At 39.0% G+C, this 27,285-nt stretch overlaps 1 protein-coding gene across 6 annotated transcripts in view; it reads right to left on the minus strand.

Moving 5' to 3' along the window:
• Positions 1-27,285, minus strand: part of cemip (cell migration inducing hyaluronidase 1) — a 306,192-nt gene that overhangs the window by 133,828 nt on the left and 145,079 nt on the right. For 4 of the 6 annotated variants that reach the window (XM_030725200.1, XM_030725199.1, XM_030725198.1 and 1 more), the window contains 4 exons: positions 13,562-13,699; positions 10,628-10,766; positions 9,519-9,755; positions 7,202-7,381 (listed from right to left, as the gene is read on the minus strand). The exons of 1 other annotated variant lie outside the window; for it this stretch is intronic. In XM_030725200.1, the coding sequence (XP_030581060.1) occupies positions 7,202-7,381; positions 9,519-9,755; positions 10,628-10,766; positions 13,562-13,699 (694 nt within the window). Of the gene's footprint in view, positions 1-7,201; positions 7,382-9,518; positions 9,756-10,627; positions 10,767-13,561; positions 13,700-20,949; positions 20,984-27,285 lie in introns of those variants that run through there. One more of the 6 variants, XM_030725202.1, reaches the window with a different exon arrangement.

The raw sequence follows: 27,285 nt of genomic DNA on the forward strand, positions 1-27,285 counted from the left end.
GGAGATTGATACTTTTTAAATTTTTAAATTATAGTTATAATTAGGTGCAAAAATCAACTTTCCATTTAGGTCAGAGACTGCACTAAGCGGAACATTGAAAGACGTCAGGGTTTCTATTACTTCCCTTTACTTTGCTTCCCTTTAATATACAGTGGCTTGCAAAAGTATTCATACCCCTTGAACTTTTCCATATTTTGTCACATTACAACCACAAACAAATATATTTCACTGGAATTTAATGTGAAAGACCAACACAAAGTGGTATACAATTGTGAAGTGGAAAGAAAATTATACATGATTCAAAACATTTTTAAGTTCAAGGGGTATGAATACTTTTGCAAGCCACTGTATTTAAAAAGGGACCATGGACAATGTTAACATAAATGTTACCATTTGATGCATTGTACCAGAGTTAGCTTAAAGCTAATTTGCATCTGCAGCCCCTTAGCAGGTTACATACAAAGAATCTCAATAAAAGAATATCCACCCCACCCCCCCCAACACACACACACACACACACAGAACAACATCAGTGTTTACAAGTATATGAATATTTCTGCAGATGTCTGTTTTTAAAACTGTTGACACAAATACAGTTCTTAATGATGTCGGGTAGAGTATTCCATTGAATTTTCCAAAAGCAGAATAACAAAGGGGTGCAACACAATCTTTAGTTGAAGATATCCTTGTAGATTTTATGGATTCTCTATACAAAAGTTAATAAAATGAAGCAATGGAGGGGGGACCAAACCATTTAAAATGTTAAACACTAAACACATATTAGAAAATAATTCACAATTCTCAAATGACATTAAATGATGCCTCTCCAAAACCTTACAATGACGATATTGCATAGATTTTTTCCCATCACTTTTAGTTTGTTTATAATGAGACTCCAGTGGTTTAATAACCGTTTCCCCAGCTTGTCCCCAACATGTTATAAAATATGACAAATGGGAAAGGATCATGGCATGCATGAAGGTCTTAGCAGCATCCATTGAATGGCAGCCCTTAATGTGCCTGAAATTTATGAGATTGTATTTAATGGTCTTAGTCAGTTTCTTTATATGAGGCTTAAAACTAAGACTTGAATCAAGAATCATACCAAGATATTTAAACTCACTCACAATTTTAATCTTTTCATCCTTAATAAATATGTCTGCTCTAATAGACTGTTTTGTTTTAGAAAACAATATACCTTTAGTCTTATACTAAGAGTGACACAGGACTGATCAAGCCACTCCATGATTCTTCCTATTACATTTGTTAATTTCTTCACTGAAAACTCTGCAGTTTTTGCATGTGCATATATAACAGCATCATCAGCATTCATTTGCATATTAATGCCATGACACACTTGTGGAAGGTCATTAATATAGAGGTTAAACAACAGAGGGCCTGACACAGAACCTTGAGTAACACCCAAAGAGCACCTAGTGTTATCAGACAACACATCTACTTTAACACACTGTGACCTATCACATAGATATGAAGACATATCATATATAAAGACATAATTTTACTCACATCTGTGGTGTTTGTTGGGGACAGAACAAAAGTCTTATCTGTCATTATTACAGGAACAATGTCAACTTCACCATCATTAAAATTCTTACTTATGTTCTGTACATGAGTACAGAATCAAGGAAAAAATTGTTAAAAATAGCAGCAATCTTGGCCTTATTGTCAATTAGTTATTACATTTATTAGATATTACAATAGTTTTCAAGATCTTTAGAGTTTATTATATCACTCCATTCCAGATAATTTATTTCTTTATCAAAAGCAGTTAACCTATTCTTTGGGATACAATTAAAAAAATTTACCAACCTTTCTTTACAGTAATTGAATCTACTTCCTGGCTACCAGAGTAAGATGATGATCAGAGAGACCAGTAATCAAGTTGTAACTTTTAATTATTCTTTCTGGTTTAATTTGTAAATAACAGCTCCAATTGCATACTTGAGGTTTTTGAAATCCTTGTTGCACCCTTTATCATTTGACTCAAATTACACTGCTCAAAAAAATAAAGGGAACACTCAAATAACACATCCTAGATCTGAATGAATGAAATATTCTCATTGAATAGTTTGTTCCCTACAAAGTTGAATGTGCTGACAACAAAATCACACAAAAATCATCAATGGAAATCATATTTATTAACCAATGGAGGCCTGGATTTGGAGTCACACACAAAATTTAAGTGGAAAAACACACTACAGGCTGATCCAACTTTGATGTAATGACTGTAAAATAGGTCAAAATGAGGCTCAGTATTGTGTGTGGCCTCCACATGCCTGTATGACCTTCCTACAACTCCTGAGCATGCTCCTGATGAGGTGGCGGATGGTCTGCTGAGGGATCTCCTCCCAGACCTGGACCAAAGCATCCACCAACTCCTGGACAGTCTGTGGTGCAACGTGACGTTGGTGGATGGAGCGAGACATGATGTCCCAGATGTGCTCAATCGGATTCAGGTCTGGGGAACGGGCGGGCCAGTCCATAGCTTCAATGCCTTCATCTTGCAGGAACTGCTGACACACTCCAGCCACATGAGGTCTAGCATTGTCCTGCATTAGGAGGAACCCAGGCCAACCGCACCAGCATATGGTCTCACAAGGGGTCTGAGGATCTCATCTCGGTACCTAATGGCAGTCATGCTACCTCTGGCGAGCACAAGGAGGGCTGTGCGACCCTCTAAAGAAATGCCACCCCACACCATTACTGACCCACTGCCAAACCGGTCATGCTGAAGGATGTTGCAGGCAGAAGATCGCTCTCCACGGCATCTCCAGACTCTGTCACATGTGCTCAGTGTGAACCTGCTTTCATCTGTGAAGAGCATAGGGCGCCAGTGGCGAATTTGCCAGTCCTGGTGTTCTCTGGCAAATGCCAGTGTTGGTGTTGGACTGTGAGCACAACCCCCATCTGTGGACATCGGGCCCTCATACCATCCTCATGGAATCAGTTTCTAACCATTTGTGCAGACACATGCACATTTGTGGCCTGCTGGAGGTCATTTAGCAGGGCTCTGGCAGTGCTCCTCCTGTTCCTCCTTGCACAAAGGTGGAGGTAGCGGTCCTGCTGCTGGGTTGTTGCCCTCCTACAGCCTCCTCCACATCTCCTGGTGTACTGGCCTGTCTCCTGGTAGCGCCTCCAGCCTCTGGACACTACGCTGACAGACACAGCAAGCCTTCTTGCCACAGCTCACATTGATGTGCCATCCTGGATGAGCTGCACTACCTGAGCCACTTGTGTGGGTTGTAGAGTCCGTCTCATGCTACCACGAGTGTGAAAGCACCACCAACATTCAAAAGTGACAAAACATCAGCCAGAAAGCATAGGTCTGTGGTCCCCACCTGCAGAACCACTCCTTTATTGAGTGTGTCTTGCTAATTGCCAATAATTTCCACCTGGTGTCTATTCCATTTGCACAACAGCACGTGAAATTGTCAATCAGTGTTGCTTCCTAAGTGGACAGTTTGATTTCACAGAAGTTTGATTTACTTGGAGTTATATTGTGTTGTTAAAGTGTTCCCTTTATTTTTTTGAGCAGTGTATATTTATCCATTATACTTTTTAACTGTTTTCTCTTGGATTTGTCCTCCCAATCCAAATTCAAATCCCCCATAAGAATTATCTCTTTGTTAGGGTTGCATTGATTATGAATTTGTCTATGTGCTTTCGTGTTTCCTGTTCATGTACTCAAGTGTGTGTATAAAAATTGCTCAGGGTAGTAGACAAACTGAACGTGTACTGATGTACTTGCTCCTCTAATTTTCTTGCAAGAAGATTAAAAGATCTTTTCTGGAGATTGATTGTGTGGCCACTGGTTTTTGATAAGTTACTGAATTTATCCAACAATCCCCTTGGTAAATCAGACACTTGATGGTGACTTGTGCAGTTGGCTTGCAGTTAGCGTCTAGTGTTGTTTTCCACAATCTTTTTGCATTTCCCTGTTGATCTTGTATAGTTCTAAGCATTCCAGGATCCACGTGTGAGCCCATCTCAACTATCTGAGAGGAGCTTCCATGTTGTACTGAGGCAGGTTATTGGTAGGTAGTTGGAACTGGTCCCTTTTAGGGATCCTTGGGGATCAGGACTGTCCCACCTTCTGTGTCTTATCCATTAGCAGCTGGTTTATTTGCGCTGCCAAGTGTTCATGGAGTGCAATTATCTTCTTTAGCTAGTAGGTGTCTATCATGTTGAGGATTGTTTTTGTGTGTTGTATCCTTCTCCCATATGCTCTTCTTCCATCCATCTTCAGCCTTAGAGATGCTCTTCAGAGAATGCACCTTGGATGGTTCAGTGGAGAACGACAGGTATTGACAGCTTGTTGTGCTTCTTTCTGCAGCTAAAGGCCGGCTGATCTCCCTCCTTGCTGCCTTGATCTTAACCTCTCGTCTTCCTTCATCTTATGAGGTATACATATGGTATCAGCAATGGTCAAAGTAGAGATTGTCTGTAGTGCTAGAACATTCAACTAGAACATTTGCATGTTCTAGGTGACTTTCACAGGCCTTGTTAATGGGCAACAGTGGGTTCAAATTTCCCATTTAACCATGATCTTTCTTATCTGTTCTGACATTCAATGTATCACTTTTTGGGGCTTGGTACCCAATCCCGGAGTGTGGGGATGATGATATGTTCCCCCTGACCTGATATCCTGGCTCCCCTTGCTATAGAATTTGTTTTGTACCTCGTCAATCTCTTCTTGCGATAGCAGTTGCTTCTTGTGGATGTTAGTATAGTGAGCTACTAGTTGTTTCAAATATTGGGTGTCAAAGAAGCCATAGGTCCCACATCCTCTTCCTGGGATTATATGTGTAGTAGCATTCCAACAGGTCTTAATTCTCATATTGTGTTCACTTATGCCATCAACTCTGGCATTGCTACAATACATATGCATTTATATGAAAAATAACAGCACCTTCCAAGTCAAATGGTGATGTAAAACTATCTTCACTGCGGATAGTGATGCTGGTGTTACAGCAGTTTGCAGTTCATGGCAGGCTTGAGCGCTGATGGTTCCTGGATTGCTCCTGAACATCTTAACCAATTTCCTCTCATGTGAGGGTGACAATTTAGGTCTTCTTCCAGACATTGGCAAAGTGGTGACACATCTGAATAACTTGTACTGAACTGATGACCTTGGAATCTGCAGTTGCTTAGAAATGGTTCCCAGAGACCTTCCCAATCTGTGTAAATCTAGAGTTCTCCTTATTACATAGTCACTGAGTTCTTTCCCATTGTTCTGAGTGTGGGTCAATCCAGTCCAATGAGTGCTGGCAAAGAGAAACTACCAGTTGTAGTCGATCATGATCACTAACAAAAAGTAGGCCTTGGTCTTGTAAAGTAAAAGACAATGTAGAACCTTCAGCACTACCTATTAAAACGTTAAGTGAATCTATGTATATATTTGGGCCTATATGTATATGTTTTACTCTGTGTGAACTAGAGAAAATCCAAAATACACTTGCACCCAATTTCTTTTTTTTCTTTCTTTTTTTTTTAAAGTCAAGACTCTTGTGCAACTGGGTCCTGGACTTCCTGACCAACAGGCAGTAATCTGTGAGGATCCATGACGTCTCCTCCTCCCCCATCATCCTCAGCACTGGCTCCCCCCAGGGCTGTGTGCTGAGCCCTCTTCTGTTCATTCTGCTCACATAAGATTGCTCACCAAAACACCCAGGCTGTCATATTGTGAAGTTTGCAGATGGCACAGCAGTGGTCGGATGCATCACTAACAGCAATGAGTTCAGCTACAGGCAGGAGGTGGAACACCTGGAGGGTTGGTGCAGAGAGAGCAATCTCTGCTCAATGTGACAAAAACAAAGGAGATGATCGTGGACTTCAGAAGAGTCAGAGACCCCCTCCTGCCCTGCACATTGGAGAATCTGCAGTGAAAGTTGTCCCCAGCACTTCCACTCTGGTCAGGAAGACATACCAGTGCCTCCATTTCCTCAGGAAGCTGAGGCACGCTGGACTCGGAAGCTCAGTCCTCTCCTCATTCTACAGAGCGTCCTGGGTCCTGCATCACTGTGTGGCACGGAAGCTGCTCTGCGGCAGAGAAGAAAGCTCTGCAGAGGGTGGTGAAGGCCGCACAGAGGACTGGAGTCAGCTTCTCCACCACCACTGACATTTACACCACCAGATGCAAGAAAAAGGCCACCTGCATCCTGAAGGACGCCACACACCCAGCACACACACTTTTTGTTCCACTCCCCTCAGGCAGGAGGCTGAGGAGCATTAAGAGCAAGACCACCAGACATAGGAGCAGCTTCTTCCCTGAAGCTGTAGGACCATTAAACTCTGGTGGGGCTGTGTAGCTGCACTGCTCTCCCTCCATCAATCCTTGCACACAAACTCATGCTGCTGTTACTGCACAATCATCACTGCTGTGGCACGAAGTGTCACTAGCTTTACCACATCTCAAAGTGTTATGGTACTTTGTTTATATTCGTCAATTATGTGTGTGGTGTAACAGTCGTAATTGTGATGTCTCTTTACGACAGTTTGGTCTTTTTGTGTTGATGATGTCACCAGTGTGCGCCCACCGCTCCTCAGTAGAGAGCGGAGGAGATGTGTTTTTGCAGACGGACATTTTGGCTTGAGGCGGACCCTTTCCTTTTCCTTATTTTTTGTACCGTCATAGGTTGTATGAACACTACTCGTTTTCATGTGTGTTGATGTAGCAGCCGTTCAACCGGGCTTCATAAGGTTGTGAAGATTACGTTTATTAAAAGGGCAACACTGAAATTCCCAGTGCCAGTGTAGTTGTGCGTTTTTTGGCTGCCGGATAGGCATGCCCGCCGCCTCCTCTTCACCACCGTACACAACCCAGACGTTACAGTGGGTATGGGTATGGATGTGTGTATGTGTGTTTGTGTATATGTACATATGTATATTTTTCTTTTATATTATTGTTACTTTCTATTTATAGTTATTGTTCTTTAAGGGAAACACTGGGACCCGAGGACAGAAATTTTATTCCACTGCATGTAAATGTGATGCGAATGACAATAAAGAATCAGTCATTCCATCCTGAAGAAGTCATTACAGTACATTACATGCCCATGATGAGTGTACATAAACTTCTGACCACAACTGTAAGCAATGCATTTTATTTCAGAAAGGAAAAATTACTGTTTCTATTACAGAATAATGGATTTCATTTGAAAATTATGTTTCCATAGCTTACCGAAATCCCAGATTGCTGATGTGTTGGCTGCCAAGCCTGGATATACTCTTCTTAGCTGAGTCCTCCAAGTTGTTGGAGCCCTCGTCATTGACCATCATGGCCAGTATGAGCCCAGGCTCTATGCCATCAACATATTTTGCAAGGCGGTGACTCTCATTTTTGCTGCGGTATGTGTCAAACCTGTGGGAATAAAGGGAGGTTAAAAGAAGGATAGGGGAAACAAACCAAATCACATGCCTTTTGTTTATCCTAAACAAATGGGAGTTTTGAAAGCCGTTGTACCTCACAAACAGCCTGCTGCAGCTGCAACAGCCAGTTATATCCCTATATAAAAGTAAGGTTACTGAAAGCCTATACCATTATACCAGTGAAATTGTGGTCATATAGCAACTATATCATTATTTCTGGAGGAATTTCTTAATTTTCTGTTTCAAATCTATAAGATTCTAGCTAGCTGAATTCTGAATACAAGTAATTAATGTGAATTTATGAATATCTGTGTCTGTAGACAGCAACAGTTTTGTAACAGACAATAACAGATTTGTGATTTTCACCAATTTATCACAGTTAATCACCATATTATCACAATCAGAAGCCTGTAAGTGCCAGCTTCACCCAATCTCTGAATGATAGCAGATTGACTCCATCTTATTGCTGTTTTATTTTTGTCTTAATCCACCAAAAGTCACTAACTGCAAGTGCTCACAGGCCTAGCCCCTGTCTTCAAAGCAACAAACTTCATTGCATATGGTTGAAATAATTTGTTTTTTGCCATGGCCTTCAACCTCTGTTTTCCCTAGTGGGACTGCTAAAATAAAAAGTGAATGTAACAAAAAAATAAAAAGGCAAAAAAAAGGGCAACGCACAAAGAACACAAACTGGACAATAACTGTGGTCTCCTGACTGTAAAGTCTATTCCTTATTGCCACCCTCCAACTACCCAATGTGAACGCATCTGCCACTTTATTAAAAAAAACAAAGATTCATTGTTTCAGAGTCCTGTTCTGCCATAATTTCCAAAAGACTCCTTCTTGTGCATCTCTGTGATGCCAGGGGCAGTTGTAAGAATTCATGAAATAAATATCTAGGCTGTTATAAAGTTAGAACTTTAGTTAGAACTCTTTACAGTGTTCTCATTCACTCAATGGCAGAAAAGCAGTGCTCTCAATGATAACTGGAAAATCAGGAGGGAATGCATGTTTTTGTTTTAGTATAAAAGTCTCTGTTGTAAATGACATTCTTTATGAAATGCTATTAGCTTTATGTAGACTATAATGGGATTGCACCCTTCCAAAACTGATTTTTGTCTTGTCAGTCAACAGAATATTTGGTGAGCAGTGGATTTCACCTTGGAACTCTTCCATAGATGCCATTTTTGCCCAGAACTCTTACAGGGCAGGTCATCTACTAATTGGAAGGTTGGTGGTTCGATCCTTGGCTGCTCCAGTCTGCATGCCAAAGTATCTTTATATATTGAAAGTATATAGTGGATAATGACTCTCACCGTGGTTTGCTGGAGTCCCAAAGCCATAGAAAGGGTTAGGTTTAACAAGAGGGGTAATTACTTTTTCACATAAGGCCAGGTAGGCTTGGATACTTTTTTTCCCTTAATAAATAAATGGTAATTTAAAAACTATATTTTGTATTTACTCGGGTTATCTTTGTCTAATTTTAAAATTTGTTTGATGATCTGAAAAAATGTGTGACCAATTAGGAAAAAAGCATACTTTTTCACTTTTTCATGCACTTACTGGGGTTAGGTTAATTGGCTAATCTAAATTGCCCATAGGTGTGAATGAGTGTGTGAATGTGAGTGTGAACGGTTGTCTGTCACTCCGTGTTGGCCCTGCAACAGGCTGGCGACCTGTTCAGGGTGTACCCTGCCTCTCGCCCTATGACAGCTGGGATAGGCTCCAGCCCCCCCGCGACCCTTAACAGGATGTGCGGAAGCGAATGGATGGATGGATGGATGGCATACTTTTTCACACACTGTGAATGGAATTTCCATTTACCTTTGAACAAAGCACAATCTGTCTTCCACACAGTGCTGTTATTCACACAATAATGCCTTTTGTCTTTTAATTTAAACAGCTTAACAGATAATTAATAATGAAAGGACATTAAACATGTCATTGATTTACAGATGTAATATCCCTATGTGAAACAGTGTCAGAGTTATTAAGGACACATTGGTCTCCTTCATTAAAACCTTTCATTAGAAGCTTATCAACTGTCAGCTACCAGATTACATCTCTAATTAAGTCTCAGGATTTTTCAGTAATTCTGGTGCAGCCCTTACGTTCAAGAGGACCTTCACCTGTCATCGTGCAGCACCTTGCCTGTCTTTGGATCAATTACGTGGATTATGATGCCCCGGTTCCCCCAGCTTCTCTGGAACAGGTAGTTGTTTTGGTTGCTCTCTCTGGGGTGTAAGGTCTTGTTGAGAAATGTCCATGACAGCTTCCTTTTTCCGTGAATCTCTAGAGTCCCCCCGGTCCCCACGCCAATGTACTTTCTTCCAAAGTAGCTGTGTTCCTCATCACTGTCATCCAGTCTAAGAACAGGAAAGGAGAACAATGTTTGGACAGTATGCCTGTCTACAAGTGGCATTAGAGACACTGAGTGCACTTTATTTTGCACTGATGTCAGTTTATATAGTGACACAAGTAACACACTTGCACTGTAATTTTTAAGAGGTTGTTTTAAAAAAAAAAGAGGTTGTTTTACTCTTCCTACAATTAAAAAAAAAAGAAAACAAAAAAAACCCTCCTTGTGTATGTTTGTTTTGTTTGATAGTTGACTTAATGAGAGACAGGAAAATCAGACAAGAAAAGAGTGATGGAGCAGAACTATTTTATATTAGGCTACAAATCATGATCATTTTCATATATATATATATATATATATATATATATATATATATATATATATATATATATATATATCGCTGATAAGAAAAGATATTTTCTGAGGTCCTTCTCTGATAAAGGTTTCATTACTATCCACTCTCATTCCTGAGGTGTCTCATTCTCATTCAGCGTTCTTTGCAATCAGTCCTCTGATGCGTGTGTCACAAACATCCTGGGATGGGTCTCAGTGCTAAGTTGTTCCATTTTAACCAAACCACAATCTTTTCCTTGCCATGCAATTTACTTTTAGTGTGAGAAAAAGCATGTTTTTTCAAAAGTGTGAGAAAACACTACACTTCCTACTTACTCCTTCTTTCAAGCAAGTATGAGCACCAATGGCTTTTAAACAAGACCAATTACGTCACACCATTGTCTCTAAACCATCCATACATCATCCATCCATACATCCATCCATCCATCCATTTATCCATCCAACTTATATTCTTAACAATAAATAACTATTAACTAATGTTTAACTAATATCTTTATTAGTCTGTTAAATTGTATAAAACCTTACCTTCCAAATAGCGAAATGGTGAGGTTGCCTTTATAAGGACAGTCTGGGCTTCCAATGTGCAGCTCCCCCTTGTTCCCAATCAGAATATGTTTTGTCCGTAACAGTATGGGCCGGTTGGTGTCAGCAATTACCAGCTTTCCTGCAGAAAAAAGAGGAGGGTGGGTGAGTGATTAAGCCTCCTAGCAGGTCTTTTATGCCACAGTGCCCTCAGACACCTTCTGTCTTCCTACCATTTATGGCCCTAGGCTCATCTCTTTCCACACAAACACATACAGAGATGTAGCTTGCCAACCCCCTCTTTTTACCTTGTCTGCAATTCAATGATTCCAGCTCAGCAATGAATAGCCATTGAACATTAAACCCCTTCTGCATATACTATTTCCCTCGGAATGGCCATGGCCCTTCTTTCAACACATTTTTTTTAATAATTAAATTACTCCCTTTGCACATTACACTCAACATGATTGAATGCTTTTAAATCTTTTCGCTTTGAAATGAAACTTGGAGATAAACCATCAAGGAAAAAACTGTTCCTTGGAGTAAATGGCAGTTAAATGTGGCAGAAGAAGCTTTGCACTTTGTGTGAGCTATCAAAAGAATGTGAGCAAGAAAGAACTGATGCTATATACACACATGTATACAATGTAATAGAATAGAATCAATTCAACAGATAAAACAATCGCAAATAATTTCAAACAACAAGCTGTTAAAACAATCCATGATTCAACTTTGAAAACACAACAACACTTCCAACAGCAATTACTTACTGTTGTGGCTAACCCCATTCAGTTCAAAAACTCCTAACACCAGGCTATCACAATATATGCTTTTGGAAATTTTCAACCAAGTTTTGGCAGATGAAGGACAAAGACACTTCAAAAGAAGTTTTATCAAAAAAGTAATTTTGTTTTTCCAAAACACAGGGTTAGGGTTATTCCCAATAGTTGATCAGACCCGCGGGGTTAAACCACTACTGACAAAACAGCACATACTCCAGTTTCCAATCCTACAATCTTCCTGCAAATGCTAGAAAAAGTTACATCTTTGCAGTTTTACCCCATATATCTAACAACAAACCTTTCGAGTCTTAATATGCTTCGAAGAACTGCCTTGCCACTGAAACAAAAAGAAAGTGATGATGGATGCCAAAGATTGTTGTATGCCTGCACATCTGGCCTGGCTCTTGCATCTTACTAATTTTCTTATGTAATCCTACATCAAGTGTTTCCTTACAGTATGTGACAGAACATTTCAGTTACACAATTATACAGCAGAAGGATGCATTTCCACTACTATGCAGATGACACTCAGCTGCATGTAGCTGTAAAACCAAATGGATATTTTTACATTAACTTGCAACTTTACAAGAACTTGGTCTATTATCAGTGAGTCAGTTTTATCAGAAGAAGAAACAGGTATCAGGCATTTTGATTTTCTCAGTCAACAGGGCCTGATACCTGTTGATAATTGATTCAATGATAATGGACCAAGTTCTTGGATTTTTTTTTTTGTTAAAGTTTGACACCTGAGATCATCTTCTACTCTGTCTTTTGATCAACTGCTGCCAACACCCTACTTCATGTTTTAGCACTCATCTAAAATTATTATCAAAATTAAATAACTGACAACATTATATCATTATAGTTTCCATTAACTACCACCTTCTAGTTGACAACAGTCCTGAACCAAGTTTTAGGTCCTTGGACTAACAATGCCAGGGTCCATTGGGCAAGCTAAGCAATATGCCACAACAGTGACATTATAATATCATCTCAGCAACAGGCTCTGTTGGTTTTACAGTAGTAATTTGTAATAGTCCATACTTTGCATCAAATTAGAAAAATATGTTATTGCACAGCACAGAAACATGGTCTAATTTGACACCTTATGCCTATTAGACAAAAAATGTGCCATAAATTTCAGATCAAACTATGCTTTAATGCATTTAAACTATGTTAAATAAAGGCCAATAAATGTCCTCTGAACTTTGTTTAATGCTGTCCAAGTGCAGTGGATGTTGGATCTAATGGGACTATACGCACTCCTGAATTAGATCATAACATTCATAATGTTTGTGTATGTTATTAGTGTATGACTGTTTGAAAAAAAATCTAGTTTTGTCTAATTTAATACCAATAATGGCTTAGCAGAATGCTATAAAGTGTGACTGCTTGATTTTTTTGTTTCAATTAGACTTCTTCTGGCTTATAAAATCCAAAGAGGACAGGAAGACTGGATGCAAACTTCACTGCAGCCACAAACAGCCCCACAGGAGAACTGAATACACATTTTAGTTTTCCTTTATTTTTAATATTTGGATATTTTTCTTTTTAAATAATCGAGTAATTTAAAATTCCTCCTGTAGCTTCAGCCATAGTTAGACTGAAAGGCTAAAACACAATGATTTAAGAAATCTTAGGAATCTTCTAAGCAATTGTTTATTGCTTAACTTTCAGCCCTGTCCCCAAACCAAATTAAAAAAAAGGATGGGTCTTTGACTGTCATGCCCCTTCATTCAGAATAACATCCCTGCTGACATTACACAATCCAAGTGCTGAAACCTTTAAATCTAGAACTGAGATGCAACTCTTATTTATACAGAGCATTTACCCTTTAATCAAATTTCTCTGGTGGTTCTTCTTGATCTCAGCCAAATCCAAATCTCAAACCACTGCAACTGTCTGACCCTGTTTCTTAACCCTTGAAGTGAGGGTCTCTGTCTCCCTCTTTTCTCTTGCCTGTCTTCTCCTGCACTCAAACTTTTCTCCACCAGACCACTGGTTCTCCTGGAATGTCACTTTGCTCTGGTTGTGAGCATATCAGTTTCTCTAAAAAAACAAACAAACAAACAAACATCATAATAACTAAAGATACACAAATTCTGTGATTTCACTTTATAGAAAGACAAAAACATGATACATTGGTCCAGCTTACCTCCACTAAGAATCTCAATGGAGTGGACAGTAGCTGAAGTTGTAAGAAGGACCTTCCTGCCATAACCGATTGTCACACGGTGGTCTTCACTGTTTCCTGGCATCCATGGTTGGAGTCCTGGCTCTTTATCTGGACATACTGTAGGACACACACAAAAAAAAAAAAAAAATACACAAATGGGGTGCCTATGTCTCACGAAATAAAATACTACTAATCAGAAAGTTGGTGGTTCGATCCCTGGCTGCTCCAGTCTGCATTCCAAAGTGTCCTTGCCCAAGGACCCCCAAGTTGCTCCTGGTGTGTTCATTGGAGTGTGATTGAGTGTGGGAATGTTAGCACTTAAATACAGAAAGTGCTTGGGTGAATAAGGTATGTTGTATAAAGCGCTTTGAGTGCTCATGTAGAGTAGAAAAGGATTGTTTTATTTTAAATTATTTAATGAAAGTAATGGGGTAGTGGGGTTACATTTTATTTTATTGCTTTATTTAATTTTTCACAAAAAGAAAGGGTGAAAAATAAATGCAAAATCAGCAGAGCATCAGCATCTTAGCAGCATACTTTCCAAAATCACTTCTGACAATGAAGGCCACCCCAGAGTATTGTTTATTACAATCTAAGAATTTCTGAATCCATCTACAGAAGAGGCACAGCTAGTTTCTAACTGTATTACATCACATTGGATTCTTTACTTCTGCATTTAGTTAAACCTCTTAAGTAATTAACCTTACTAATTTATTAAGTAATTAAAGACCAATATAAATCCTCCTTTTTTTTAGTAAAGTATTATTTTTAAAAAAGCTGTATTAATGCAAATCAGTGCTTTCTTAAAGGGAAATGGCATCTTTGATAGGTTCCAGTCTAGTTATAGAGTGAATCTCAGCATGAAGACTGCCCTTACAAATAAGGTTGATCACCTCACACTATCTTATGACACTATTAAAGTTGTTGTTTTCATTTTACTTTACTTTACTTGACTTGACTGAGTGCTTTCACGGGTCATTCATCCCAACAGCAGTTAGACTATATAATGCATCACGATGTCATGAGTCACTTGGACATTTTGGACACTGGGTTGGCTCTAATAATATTTATGACTATTTATGACTATTATCAGAACCAACCCAGTTCTCCAAATGGTGAAAGAGGATTTTTATGATCAATTGTATTAAAGGCTGTATTAAAGGGTATCAACCACTCTGCGGAATTCCACAGGGCAGTTGTCTCAGTCCATTACTCTTCTCAGTACACATGCTTACCATAGTTACACAAATGATAAATAGCTACATGTTTCTGAGACAATGACCGAACATTGTATTTAAGAGACATTAACAAATAATTCACTGCAAACTTATTAAAACTTGATGGAAATTGAAAAAATGGAAATAATTTTAACTGGTCCTAAAATCAAATACAAGCTGCTTAATTATGAGTCAGGGACAATAGCTGCCAGAGTATAACCAGAAGTTAAAAGTCTTGCAGTTATTTTAGATTCTGTTTTCATCATACAGACAGCCTTTTTCCATGTCAGGAATATTGCCAAGATACAACTCTTTCTGACTCACCATGATTTAAGAAAAACTTGTTCAAGCTTTCATTTAGTTCTTAAAGTTCTTAAAAAAAGATGATCAGTAAGCTGCAGCTTATTCAGATTTCTGCTGCAAGGTTATTCACTAAAATGAATAACAGGCCACATCACTCCAGCTTTAGCAGAGATACATTGAATTCCAGAATCCTACAGAAATTATTTACATGAGGAGAGATCATTAGGAGGAACTGAACATGATTTATTGATATAAAGAATTCAATTAAGGGCAGCATGGTGGCATGGTGTTTGCTGCTGCCTAGAAAGATTTGAATCCACCTTGGCCCGGGCCTTTCTGTGTGGAGGTTGCATGTTCTCCTCGTGTTTGCATGGGTTTTCTCTGGGTATTCCGGTTTCCTCCCACAGTCCAAAGACATGCAGTTAGTGGGATTAGGTTAATTGATGATTCTAAATTGCCCATAGGTTTGAATGTGAGTGTGTGAATGGTTGTCTGTCTCTCTGTTGTAGCCCGGTGACAGGCTGGCAACCTGTACAGGGTGTACCCTGCCTTTCGCCCTATGACAGCTGGGATAGACTCCAAGACACAGAATAAGGCATAGCATGAATAGGAATGCATCATGGTGAGTGAGAAAACTAAGGGAAGGGTCCAGATAGCAAAGACAAAGAGCGAGCACAGGGTGAGTGAGCCAGGAGCCAGACAGGAGTGAGCACAGAGACTGCAATAAGGCTGAGAGTTAACAAAGGACAGAAGAGAGAGAGAAGGAGAGAAGAAAGAGCATGCATCAAGGCCATCGTAGGCAAGGAAAAGAGCACAGAATCTGCGATAGGCTGAGGCACAAGACAAGAAAGAGAAGAGAGAAACCCTGTATTAAGCTCAAGGGCCATCAGAGGCCAGGAAAAGGTGGCAAGACCCTGCAATAAGCTGAGTGTTGGCAAAGGAAGACACAGGAGAGAGAGAGCCTATGTGAAGGCTCTATGGGCTGTCAGAGGCCAGGAGAGAGCAGAGAGGCCAGTGTGGCCAGTGCAGGTATTGGGAATCTTGTTAAAGTTAAGGGTCGCATGGATTCCAGTCAATATTAGTAGATTCTTGAGAACAATGTTCAAGAATGAGTGACAAACTTGCAGTTGCACCGGGGCTGGATACTTCAACAAGACAACGACCTTAAACACTGCTCAAAATCTACTAAGGCATTCATGCAGAGGAACAAGTACAACATTCTGGAACGGCCATCTCAGTCCCCAGACCTGAATATTATTGAAAATCTGTGGTGTGTTTTAAAGCACGCTGTCCATGCTCGGAAACCATCAAACCTGACTGAACTGGAGATGTTTTGCAAAGAAGAATGGTCCAAAATACCTTCAACCAGAATCCAGACTCTCATTGGAAGCTATAGGAAGCATTTAGAGGCTGTTATTTCTGCAAAAGGAGGATCTACTAAACACTGATGTCAATTTTCTGTTGGGGTGCCCAAACTTATGCACCTGCCTAATCTTGTTTAAATAATTATTGCACACTTTCTGTAAATCCTATAAACTTAATTTCACTTCTCAAATATCACTGTGTTCGTCTGCTACATGATATATTTAACTGAAATTGCAACCAATGATTTATAAAGGAAAATCATGAAAATTATCAGGGGTGCCAAAACTTTTAAACCACTGTATTTATTTAGTGATGAGCTTTTGAAATTTCCCCATGGAACAGTAGGGACAGAGAAAGCAAACTTACAGTTTGTAATCGAAGCCCCTTTTTAGCTGCATCTTGGATTAGCAGTGTGTGAAGATATGTGTGTGAGTGTTGCACTGTGACTCCGGAGATAGAAGTTGTATTTGTCATGTAATATCCATGCACTGTCAATTTTGATCTCATAAGAAGCATGCCATGAGACTGAACTTATTTCTGAGCAGGACGGGAAACAGCAGAAAATCTGGTGGTCTACTACCTGCCAACTATTACCATCAATAATACCCCAAAAACCTGAAGATGGTGCTATATGCATGGAGAACTGAAAACTGTTCAAATTACAGAGCAACTAAGACAAATAACTTTGGAGGATAACCCTTATCTAATGCGACTAAATAGCAGAAGTAGCACTGGAGAGACAAGATTGAATAATGAGGAGAAAATACACGTCTCTTGTGGACAGAAATGAATGAGATTCAGACGGCCACACATGGCTGGATTAATTGATTTCTCATCTAAGAGGAGAATGCCTATAAGATGCAAGGACTGTAATTTGGAGGAAAAAAAAGTCTGTATTGACTAGAGAAGAAACAGTAAGCATAGAATCAGCCAACAGGTGAAGAATAGGAGAGGTTTAACTAATGGAGAGCCTCACAGATTAATTTAAAATATATATATACACACATATATATACATATATATATATACATATACACATATACATATACACACATATATATATATATACACTCTCTCCGACCATCCTGTCGGAGTATGAATGTGTGTGAATGCTAGTTAATTAAAAGCACTTAGCTTAGTATAAACATGGAAGTGCTTGTATGAATGTGAGTGCATGGGTAAATGTAAAACATGTTGTGTAAGCGCTTTGAGTGCTCTGACTGAGTAGAAAAGCGCTATATAAGAGCTAGTCCATTTACCATATATATATATATATATATATATATATATATATATATATTAGGGATGGCACGATACCACTTTTTTATGTCCGATACCGATATTTTACATTTGGATATCAGCCGATACCGATATAAATCCGATATTAAAAATTGATCCAGGCATTTAAAAACATAAAAACAATTTTTTTTTAAAGATAAGTCAACAGTCTCTCACACAACAAAATCAAAGTCTTTTAGTTGTCCCACATACAAGACTAAGGACCAGGGCGGGCAGAGCTTTTTAGGCAGTGGCACCAAAGCTCTGGAACTGTTTACCACTCCAGCTCCATTTAGCTGACTCTGTGGCATCATTTAAAAAAATAGTTGAAAACTTTTCTGTTTAACCAGGCTTTCTGGTTTCTGACTTTATTTTTATTCTTTTTCTTTTAATATGGTAATGTTATTATGTTTTTAACATAGTGTTTTCTGGGAGTGGGGGGGTGATATTGTGTTTTAATTATTGTACAGCGCTTTTCTGTCTGTGAAAAACGCTATATAAATAAACTTTACTTACAACAATAACTGTCACCTGAATCCTGTTGCTTCTGTGTGAGAAGGTGATGCTTATGGCATGTTGCCAATTTCAGTAGGGCTGCATCTATCGATTATTTAAGCAATTGTGTATTCTATTTATATTGATTACCCAAGTAACTGGATAAGAATACTTTTTTTCATATTAACAGTTCATCTGCATATTTTAACTTCTGTACTGCAGTTTTTCCCTGTGTGAAACAAACAGGGTGGATGGAGCAGCTACAAAGTTCTCGTTTCTTCACTCACTGATCAGGTGGTTGATGAAGGATCTCCAGCTGTTTCCCAGTAAAGGTTTATGGAGGTTACAGGGACGAAAAGGCTTCTTTTGGACACTAGAAAAACATTTCCTTCTGCTCCATCTGAGCTCGCCAGCTCCGCCTCTTTCCGCTTGTGCAGACAGACTGCATGTAAATCAGCTGACTGCTGCTGTTGCATCATCAGTGTTCACGTGAAAAACTGGGGGCTGCGTGAGCGCAATCTTGTAATGCTTTATATTTACAAGCATTCTCCTAAATACGTTTCTACTGCAGGTCTATATTTAGTCACAAATCGGGGACTAAAGTGTCAAAAATATTTTGACAGTGAAGGGGTCCTTCCGGTACCGGACAGTCACCAATGCTAATAGCTGCGCTCGCTAGCAGTATGTCCGGGGGCTGAAGTAGAGAAAAAAAATAACAGCTGATTCTCAGCACAGCGAGCACAACACACAAACAAGGCAGAGAGCGGTGGAGGCAGAAAAACATGTCAGCGATGATCGCTCAGTGTCAAAGGGAATCTGTCGCAGCGACGGAGGATCTGAGGGGGTTGTTTTCTAACTCCTGATCCCCCACTCCATTTCAGTAGGTGGTGGTAATGCAGCTCTAAGCTGGTTTGGTCAACCGCAAACCCACAAGAAGAAGAAGACGACTGAGCCCTGTAATGCAGCTAATGTGAGCGAAACGTTATTTAATGTATCGGATTACATTTTTTTATTTCTTTCCGATATCCGATCCAGTAATTTAGGCCAGCATCGGACCGATACTGAATATCGGATCGGCGCATCCCTAATTATATATATATATATATATATATATATATATATATATATATATATATATACACACACACACACACACACACACACACACACACACTAATTTTATTCAACGAAATTAATAAATAGATACTAAATTCTGTACAAATGTCTTATGATGATATATAAAATCAATGCTACAGATATTATCAGGAAACAGTTTAATGCAAGGATATGAACGTTGACTGTAGGTAAAGCAGTGCTGGCATTATGGACAGGCTCTGGGCAACCAGGGCCACCCAATAAAGACACTGTGCCCCCTGAGCTAAATTCTACTGATACACTTACACTAGAATTTGCTTTAATTCAATGAAGCTGGTAATTAAAAAACTTAAAACATCTTTATCGCAGATAAGCTATTGCAATCAAAGTACAGTTTAATTATTTGGAATAGTTTAGTGCTTCTGCAGCAATCGTGATAACCAGCATAACTGAGGACACTGAGCAAATGGTCCTATAAAAGGTCAGACATTGTGAAGTACCCCTCATGACTCTTTGAAACTAACAAAGGGGTGATATGTCAGCTAGTTTTAAAGCATGGCCCTATTGTGGACTCACAGTTACAGTAACTATTCTAGTGTGTGGTGTGTGTGTCCAGTTCTGCACCCAGAGAAAATGTCTCTCCTGTTTGCCTCTGCCTTGCTTCTACAATTTAAAACGTATATTTTGCACTTTTATAACTATTTTGCACTTTTATAACTTATAAGAGTTCTCTATGAGTGTACTATGTGCGTACCAAGGGATATGGTTGTAAATATGAGAAAATTCTGTACATTTAAAACATGTTTTTATCCCAACTGGGCTTTCATCAAATCAGCCAAGATGCACAGGAAATAAATTCAAACTCGGTGTCATGGCTCAACCTGATAGACCCCCAAACAAACAACCAGGATCAAATGCTCAAGGTTTATTTATACAAATCTGAAAACGGATGAATTTGCTAAGGGCGGAGGAAACTCAGTCTGAACAACGCTGGAAACAGGAGCGATGTCTGTAAAAAAGGGGGAAATAAGGCAAAAACTGGTCCATCCCAAGGACAAACACCCAAACACAAGATAACTAACATATTATATGCTGTCCAGTGCAGTGAAGAGTGCTTGGATCTCTACATTCGAGAAAGCAAACAGCCTCTTTACAAAGGAATGGCACAACATAGAAGAGCCAGCTCGACAGGAAAAGATTCAGCTGTACATCTGCATCTAAAGGTCAAAGGTCACTCTTTTGAGGATGCCAATGTTCACATTTTGGACCGAGAAGACAGATGGTTTGAAAGAGGAGCAAAAGAAGCCATCTATGTTCACTCTGACCAACCATCATTGAACAGAGGAGGTGGATTACATCAACAACTTTCCTCCGCTTACAATGCTGTCCTGAGCTCCCTTCCCCAGGTGCCTCAACCCCCATTCACAACTTTGTTCAGGTGACCTCAATAGGTCACTTGATACATTAGGGCAAAGTCCCAAATTGATTTCACCCAAAACCACTGATTGTAATGACCCATGGCCCCTTTCACACCTTGGCACATGTGATTATGTACATGAACAAAAGTGAGTAACAACCACCTCCAGGGGACTACACCCACTAGGGTTTAAATACCTGGGTCTCTCCACCTTTTGGTTTTGAGAACTGAAGAAGCCTTTTGGATGACAAGAGGTCCAGTCGCCCTTTTTCAAGCGATTGATGGTTCCTCCATCCATACTGTTTTACCTCCGAATTAGTTTCTGCTTGTGTGTATTTGAGAGAGAGAGAGAGAGAGAGACAGAGAGCAATAGAAAGAGATAGAGTTATAGTGTCAAATTTGAACTTAACTCAGCATTATTTATATGTTTAATAGTGGCACTGTGGTGTGATGAGGCTGATCTAATCTTGCAATGTGAAGCAATGTTCAAAATACACAATGACTGCTTCCATGCAGCTTCTGATTTTAGTTTGTAGTTCACAGACAGCTGATTTTGACTATTGTTGTTGGCATTCTTTCAGTTTCACAAACATAAGGAAATCCCAGAACTTCAGAAGAGCCACATTATGAAAGTGGACTAGACTGTTCTTCCATGTTCTCTCTTCTTTTTAAACTTAATAAGCTACATTTGGAATAAGTAGACATACTCAAGTTTTCTGCTTGAAAATGCTTACACTCACAGCACACACAGCATAATTCCAGCTGTTCACACACACACATTTCTGAGTAAGCATCTGAAGTAAGTCCTTTGAGATATGCGCCAAACAAGTGTTTGGATAGCTGTGAGTAAAAACTGGTGAACTGAGAAATGTCCTTCAATGCATATATGTACATACACACACATTGTCCAATATCTCGAACATCTAGTCTCAGACTGATGCTGAAATACAAATTCATTCATTTATTACTTCTAGGCTGGATTTTTGTAATGCATTATTATCAGGCTGTCCTAAAAGCTCCCTGAAAAGCCTTCAGCTGATCCAAAGTGCTGCAACTATAGAGTACTGACAGGGACTAGAAAGAGAGAGCAGATTTCTCCCATATTGACTTCTCTTCATTGGCTCCCTGTTAAATCTAGAATAGAATTTAAAATCATTCTCCTCACATAATAATCAGGCCCCATCCTATCTTAAAGACCTCATAGGACCATGTTACCCCAAATAGAGTACAAACGTAGAATGAGAGGCAGGGTCTTCAGATTTCAGGTCCCTCTTCTGTGGAACCAGCTCCCAGTTTGGATTCAGGAGACAGACACCCTCTCTATTTTTAAGATTGAGCTTAAAACTTACTGTTCTGATAAAGCTCATAGTTAGGGTTGGATCAGGTGTCCCTCAGCCCTCCCTTAGTTATTGTGCAACAGGTCTAGGCTGCTGAGTGCTTCCCATGATGCACTGGGTGTTTCTTTTTTATTTACTTTTTTCACTCTCTCTGTTTGTCACCACTCTGCATTTCTTCCAAGTGTTTGCTTATAGGGTGTTGTCTGATTGTTGGGGTTTTCTCTATATTATTGTAGGATCTTTACCTTGGTGCCTTTGTGTGACTGCTGTTTGGAGCTATATAATTAAAATGAAATTGAATTGAATATTATAGTCAGCCGTTAAACTGTTAGTTTCAGCATGAAATTAATCAGATAACACAAAATTAATTTGTTTTCAAATCGTTAGCCTAATAGCATAATTGCCTAAGTCATATTTTGACCAAAATTGAGATATCTATCTAAATGAATCTACACTGTTAGCAGAGGTAGGTATCTCAAAATATGCCAAAATATGACTTAGGCAATTATGCTATTAGGATAACGAAATCTTTTTAGTGATTTTAAAATTACAATTTAACTCAACATGGTCCTCTTTGGACTGTAAGAGGAAAACAGTTAAGCTCCTGTCTCTTTTATGCCCACCTCACGAAAGCCCCAGTATACTCTGATTGGCCCATTGAATAAGAAATGTGACAAAAGAATATTGGTTACATAAGATTATCTCAGATTATAGTTCTACAGGTGTCACTCTAAGATAATACCAAAACTCCTGCAGAAGTTGCTACTTTTATACATTACACAATATTTTCATACATGATTTAGGAAATTACTGTAGCACTTTATAAATCTGTCCTAGAGGTATAATATCAAAGATAATAGTAGCATTAGTTATACTGTCAGGGCAAAATGTTTAAAGACTGTTGAGTTTGTTTTTCAGGCAACAACTGCACTTCTGAAGCACCTTGCTCACAGCTGAGCCATTTAAGATTTGCATTTAGAAAAAGCTGTTTTGGCAAAGTAAATAAAAAGGGCAGACTGAGAGCCAGCTGCACATACTTACAGTTATGAGCATGCCAAACTAGCCAGTAAACATGTTAGAAAATGCTGGACTGCAAAGAAGACATTTCAAGCTATAACTGCCTTTAGCTTCAACTTTGGATTTTGGAACTTTAGAAACCTTATACATGCAGAAAAAAAGGTGAAAGAAAGTTTTAATATAATAATAATAATAATAATAATAATAATTAGCTAAAACAGTTGTAGGAAGTGATGGCTTTTTAAGTGATAGTTTTATTACTGCCACCTGTCAATAGAGATAGATTTCTCATATTTAAGATCAAAGCACTAATTAATGGTAGGACTTCTTTCATTAGTCTTGTAGGAATGGGGTCTAAATAGACCAGTTGATGGTTTGGGGAAAGTAGTTATTGAAGGAAACTCAGAAAGATCAATCGGAGAGGAACAGTCTAGTTAAATATCAGTAGTTTTTAGAGTTGTATATAATAATAGGTCTGTGTTTATGCACATTTTTTTATCTAATGGTTAAAATTTTTCTTGTGAAGAAATTCATTAAGGCATTACTAATTAAATTTAAAGACGAAACAAAGGAATACTAAAAATAGTTGGCTCAACAGAGCTCTGACTCTTTGTCAGCCTGGCTACAGTGTTGAAAAGAAACCTGGGGTTGTTTTTTTCATACCAACAGCAGTTAGACTGTATAACGCATCATAATGTCTTGAGTCACTTGGACACTTTACCTCCTCTGCCATCACTTTATCCATACAGTCCAGATACATTTTATTTATTACACTCACCCATATAATTCATACTGTGTATGCTGTGTACGTTACCGGCTACAAATGTATATAATGTTTTGATATCTGTATATAGTGTTTTGATGTGTGTGTATATGTGTATGTACATGTGTGTATTGACATTGATATATATATATATATTTTACGTATATAGTGCTTATGTATATGTGTATAGTTTTTTTCTATTTTATTTTATTTTATTCTATTTTAGTTGATTTGTTTTTACTCATCCTTTTCATTTTTCTCTGTATTGAGCTGCTGTAATGCGCAAATTTCCCCATCGTGGGATTATTAAAATTTTATCTTATCTTATCTTATCTTATTGTCTTCATTCAGTGATGAATAGTAAAAGGTCCTAGCTTTACTGAGGGCTTTTTTTTTTTTAATAGATTAAGAAGCAGCTCTTATTCCCATCCAAATGTGTCAGGGTCTTAAAGTTTTCCCTCAATATTTTTGAATCTGGGATTTTGTAGTCCTGTTTTTTTATTAAACATTTTGTGCTGGTTCTTAGTTTGCTTTTCATGTATTATTCCACAGCATTCATTTTCTTTCTTTTGTAGGTTGAGATGTATTTATAGTTATCTTGCATTTTGAGTTTGATTAGTTTTGCTGTCTAGTTTCAGTTAAAGGTTATAATTTGTGAGTGTTATTTTCCTTCTTTCAGTTTTCTTGCCCTCCTGTATTCCCTGTCTTGTTAAGCTTCTGTTTCCATGTTAAGTGTTTTCCTGTGTTATTACTTCCTATTCTGTTTTGGGGGTTTTTTGTTCCTTATGTCTGGCATTTAGTTTTACTTCCTCTGCCTCATTTATGTCACCTATAAAATGAAGAAATGATTTGTTCTGCAAATATATTTATGACTCTGCATTACTGTAGCTAGATTATAATCAATTCAGTCCTTTTTGTCTACTCTTTATACACTGCCTGGCCACAAAAAGAAGTCGCCACCAAAAAAAGGTCACTTTGATTACGGCATGCATTCGCTGTGGCATTGTTTCGATAAGCTTCTGCAATGTCACAAGATTTATTTCCATCCAGTCTTGCATTCATTTTTCAGGAAGATCTTGCAGTGATGATAGCAGATTCTGACCACTGCGCAAAGCCTTCTCCAACACATCCCAAAGATTTTCAATGGGGTTGCGGTCTGGACTCTGTGGTGGCCAATTCATGTGTGAAAATGATGTCTCGTGCTCCCAGAACCACTCTAACAATTTGAGCCCAGTGAATCTTGGAATATGCCTGTGCCATCAGTGAAGAAAAAATCCATTGATGGAATAACCTGGTCATTCAGTATATTCAGGTAGTCAGCTGACCTCATTCTTTGAGCCCATAATGTTGCTGAACCTAGAACTGACCACCTGCAGCAACCCCAGATCATACCACTGCCCCCACAGACTTGTACAGTAGGCACTAGGCATGATGGGTGCATCACTTCACCTGCCTCTCTTCTTGTCCTGATGCGCCAATCACTCTGGAACAGGTAAATCTGGACTCATCAGACCAAATGACCTTCCATTGCTCCAGAGTCCAATCTTTATGCTCCCTACCAAACTGAAGCCCTTTTTTCCCCAGTTAGTCTCACTGATTAGTGGTTTTCTTAAGGTTACACAGCTGTTCAGTCCCAATCGCTTGAGTTCCCTTGGCATTGGGCATATGGAAATGCTCCTACTTTCACTATTAAACATAGCCCTGAGTGCTACTGTTGTTTTTCTTCAATTTAATTTCAACAAACGTTTAAGTGATCGCTGATCACGATCATTCAGGAATTTTTTCCAGCCACATTTCTTCCTTGAAGACTATGGGTCCCCACTATCCTTCCAGTTTTTCATAATGCATTGGACAGTTCTTAACCCAATTTTAGTAGTTTCTGTAATCTCCTTAGATTTTCTCTGGTTGATGCATGCCAATGATTTGACCCTTCTCAAACAGACTGACATCTTTTCCACGACCACGCAGTGTGTCTTTCGACATGGCTGTTTAAGAAATGAGAAGCAACTCATTGCACCAGTTGGGGTTAAATACTTGTTGCCAGCTGAAAGATAATCGCCCATGCAGTAATTATCCAATAGGAGGCTCGTACCTATTTGCTTAGTTAAATCCAGGTGGTGACTTTTTTTTTGGCCAGGCAGTGTAGAATTGTAATGCTATATTTGTTGCAATTTCTGTATCCCTCTTGGCCAGATCTATTGGGGAAAAAAGAAATTTTCAATGTCAGTGGTTTTTACCCTCATTAATAAAGAATATATGAATGTCACTTTGCCAAGAAGTGATTTCAGCTTCTAACTTGTGACAGGAGTGTCGCTTCTCACTCAAAATGACGTAACATCATTTATGAGAGATATGTTTAACACGTTTCAAAGATTTCAGGCCAAAAATTAATCTACAGCAACTTAAATAAAACCAATCATTTTGTGGCTAATTCAAATCAATTTAGTTTAATTTTATTCATATAGCACCAAATCACAACAAAAAGTCGCCTCAAGGCACTTTATATTGTAAAGTATAGACCCTACAATAATTAGAGAAAAACCCAACAGTCAAAACGACCCCCTATGAGCAAGCACTTAGTAACAGTGGGAAGGAAAAACTCCCTTTTAACAAGAAGAAACCTCCAGCAGAACCAGGCTCATCACAGGAATCCATCAGCAGCCTAGGCTTATTGCAGCATAACTACGGGATGGTTCAGGGTTCAGAAGAATGGTCGATCATCATTCTCTCCATCGATGCACTAAAATCATTTGAGGAAGCAACCAGGAGGTTATCAAATGAGAAAAACATGTTTCAGTTTCAATTGATGATGATGATTCTCCTGGTGTCACTGCTTCTCACAACCATTGCAACTTCTGAGTGTCGAGGCAGCAAGCTAGCTGCTGAGCTGTCAGCGCAATGTCATTGTCATTTCAGGGTTATTGCCATCAGCACCTACCTGATTATTCAATTTAAAAATCTGGGATTGCTCAACTCTGCAAATGTTGAGCCTGTAAAAGTTCAACTTGTCACTGAATTGTAGTCAGCGAGTTACACCTCAGCACCCCTTCATCATCTGCATCAAGCTCAACCTCTGCCTCCAGCTCTGCCACTGCTCCTGCAACTACTTCAAACTTGTCTGTGGGGGTTGTTGTATCCCCACCTGCAGCAAAAGCTGGGACTCTCAAGTCCTTGAATCTCAGCAGTATTGGACAACTAGCACTCGTGCCCTAATTGAAACGCACAGGTACTCAGAAGAGAGGCCATTTTCTCAGGATCAGGATCTACTACTTTGGTGGGAAAACAATGTACCAGCATTTCCCTCTCTGATCAACCTTGCCAAAAAAAAAAAAAACACTTGGGAGTGGTTTCAACATCAGTGCCAGCTGAGAGGATGTTTTTCAAAGGCAGGACAGTTACAGGCAATGTGCAACAAA

The sequence above is a fragment of the Archocentrus centrarchus genome, unplaced genomic scaffold (assembly GCF_007364275.1).
Source record: "Archocentrus centrarchus isolate MPI-CPG fArcCen1 unplaced genomic scaffold, fArcCen1 scaffold_48_ctg1, whole genome shotgun sequence".
Classification (NCBI taxonomy): domain Eukaryota; kingdom Metazoa; phylum Chordata; class Actinopteri; order Cichliformes; family Cichlidae; genus Archocentrus; species Archocentrus centrarchus.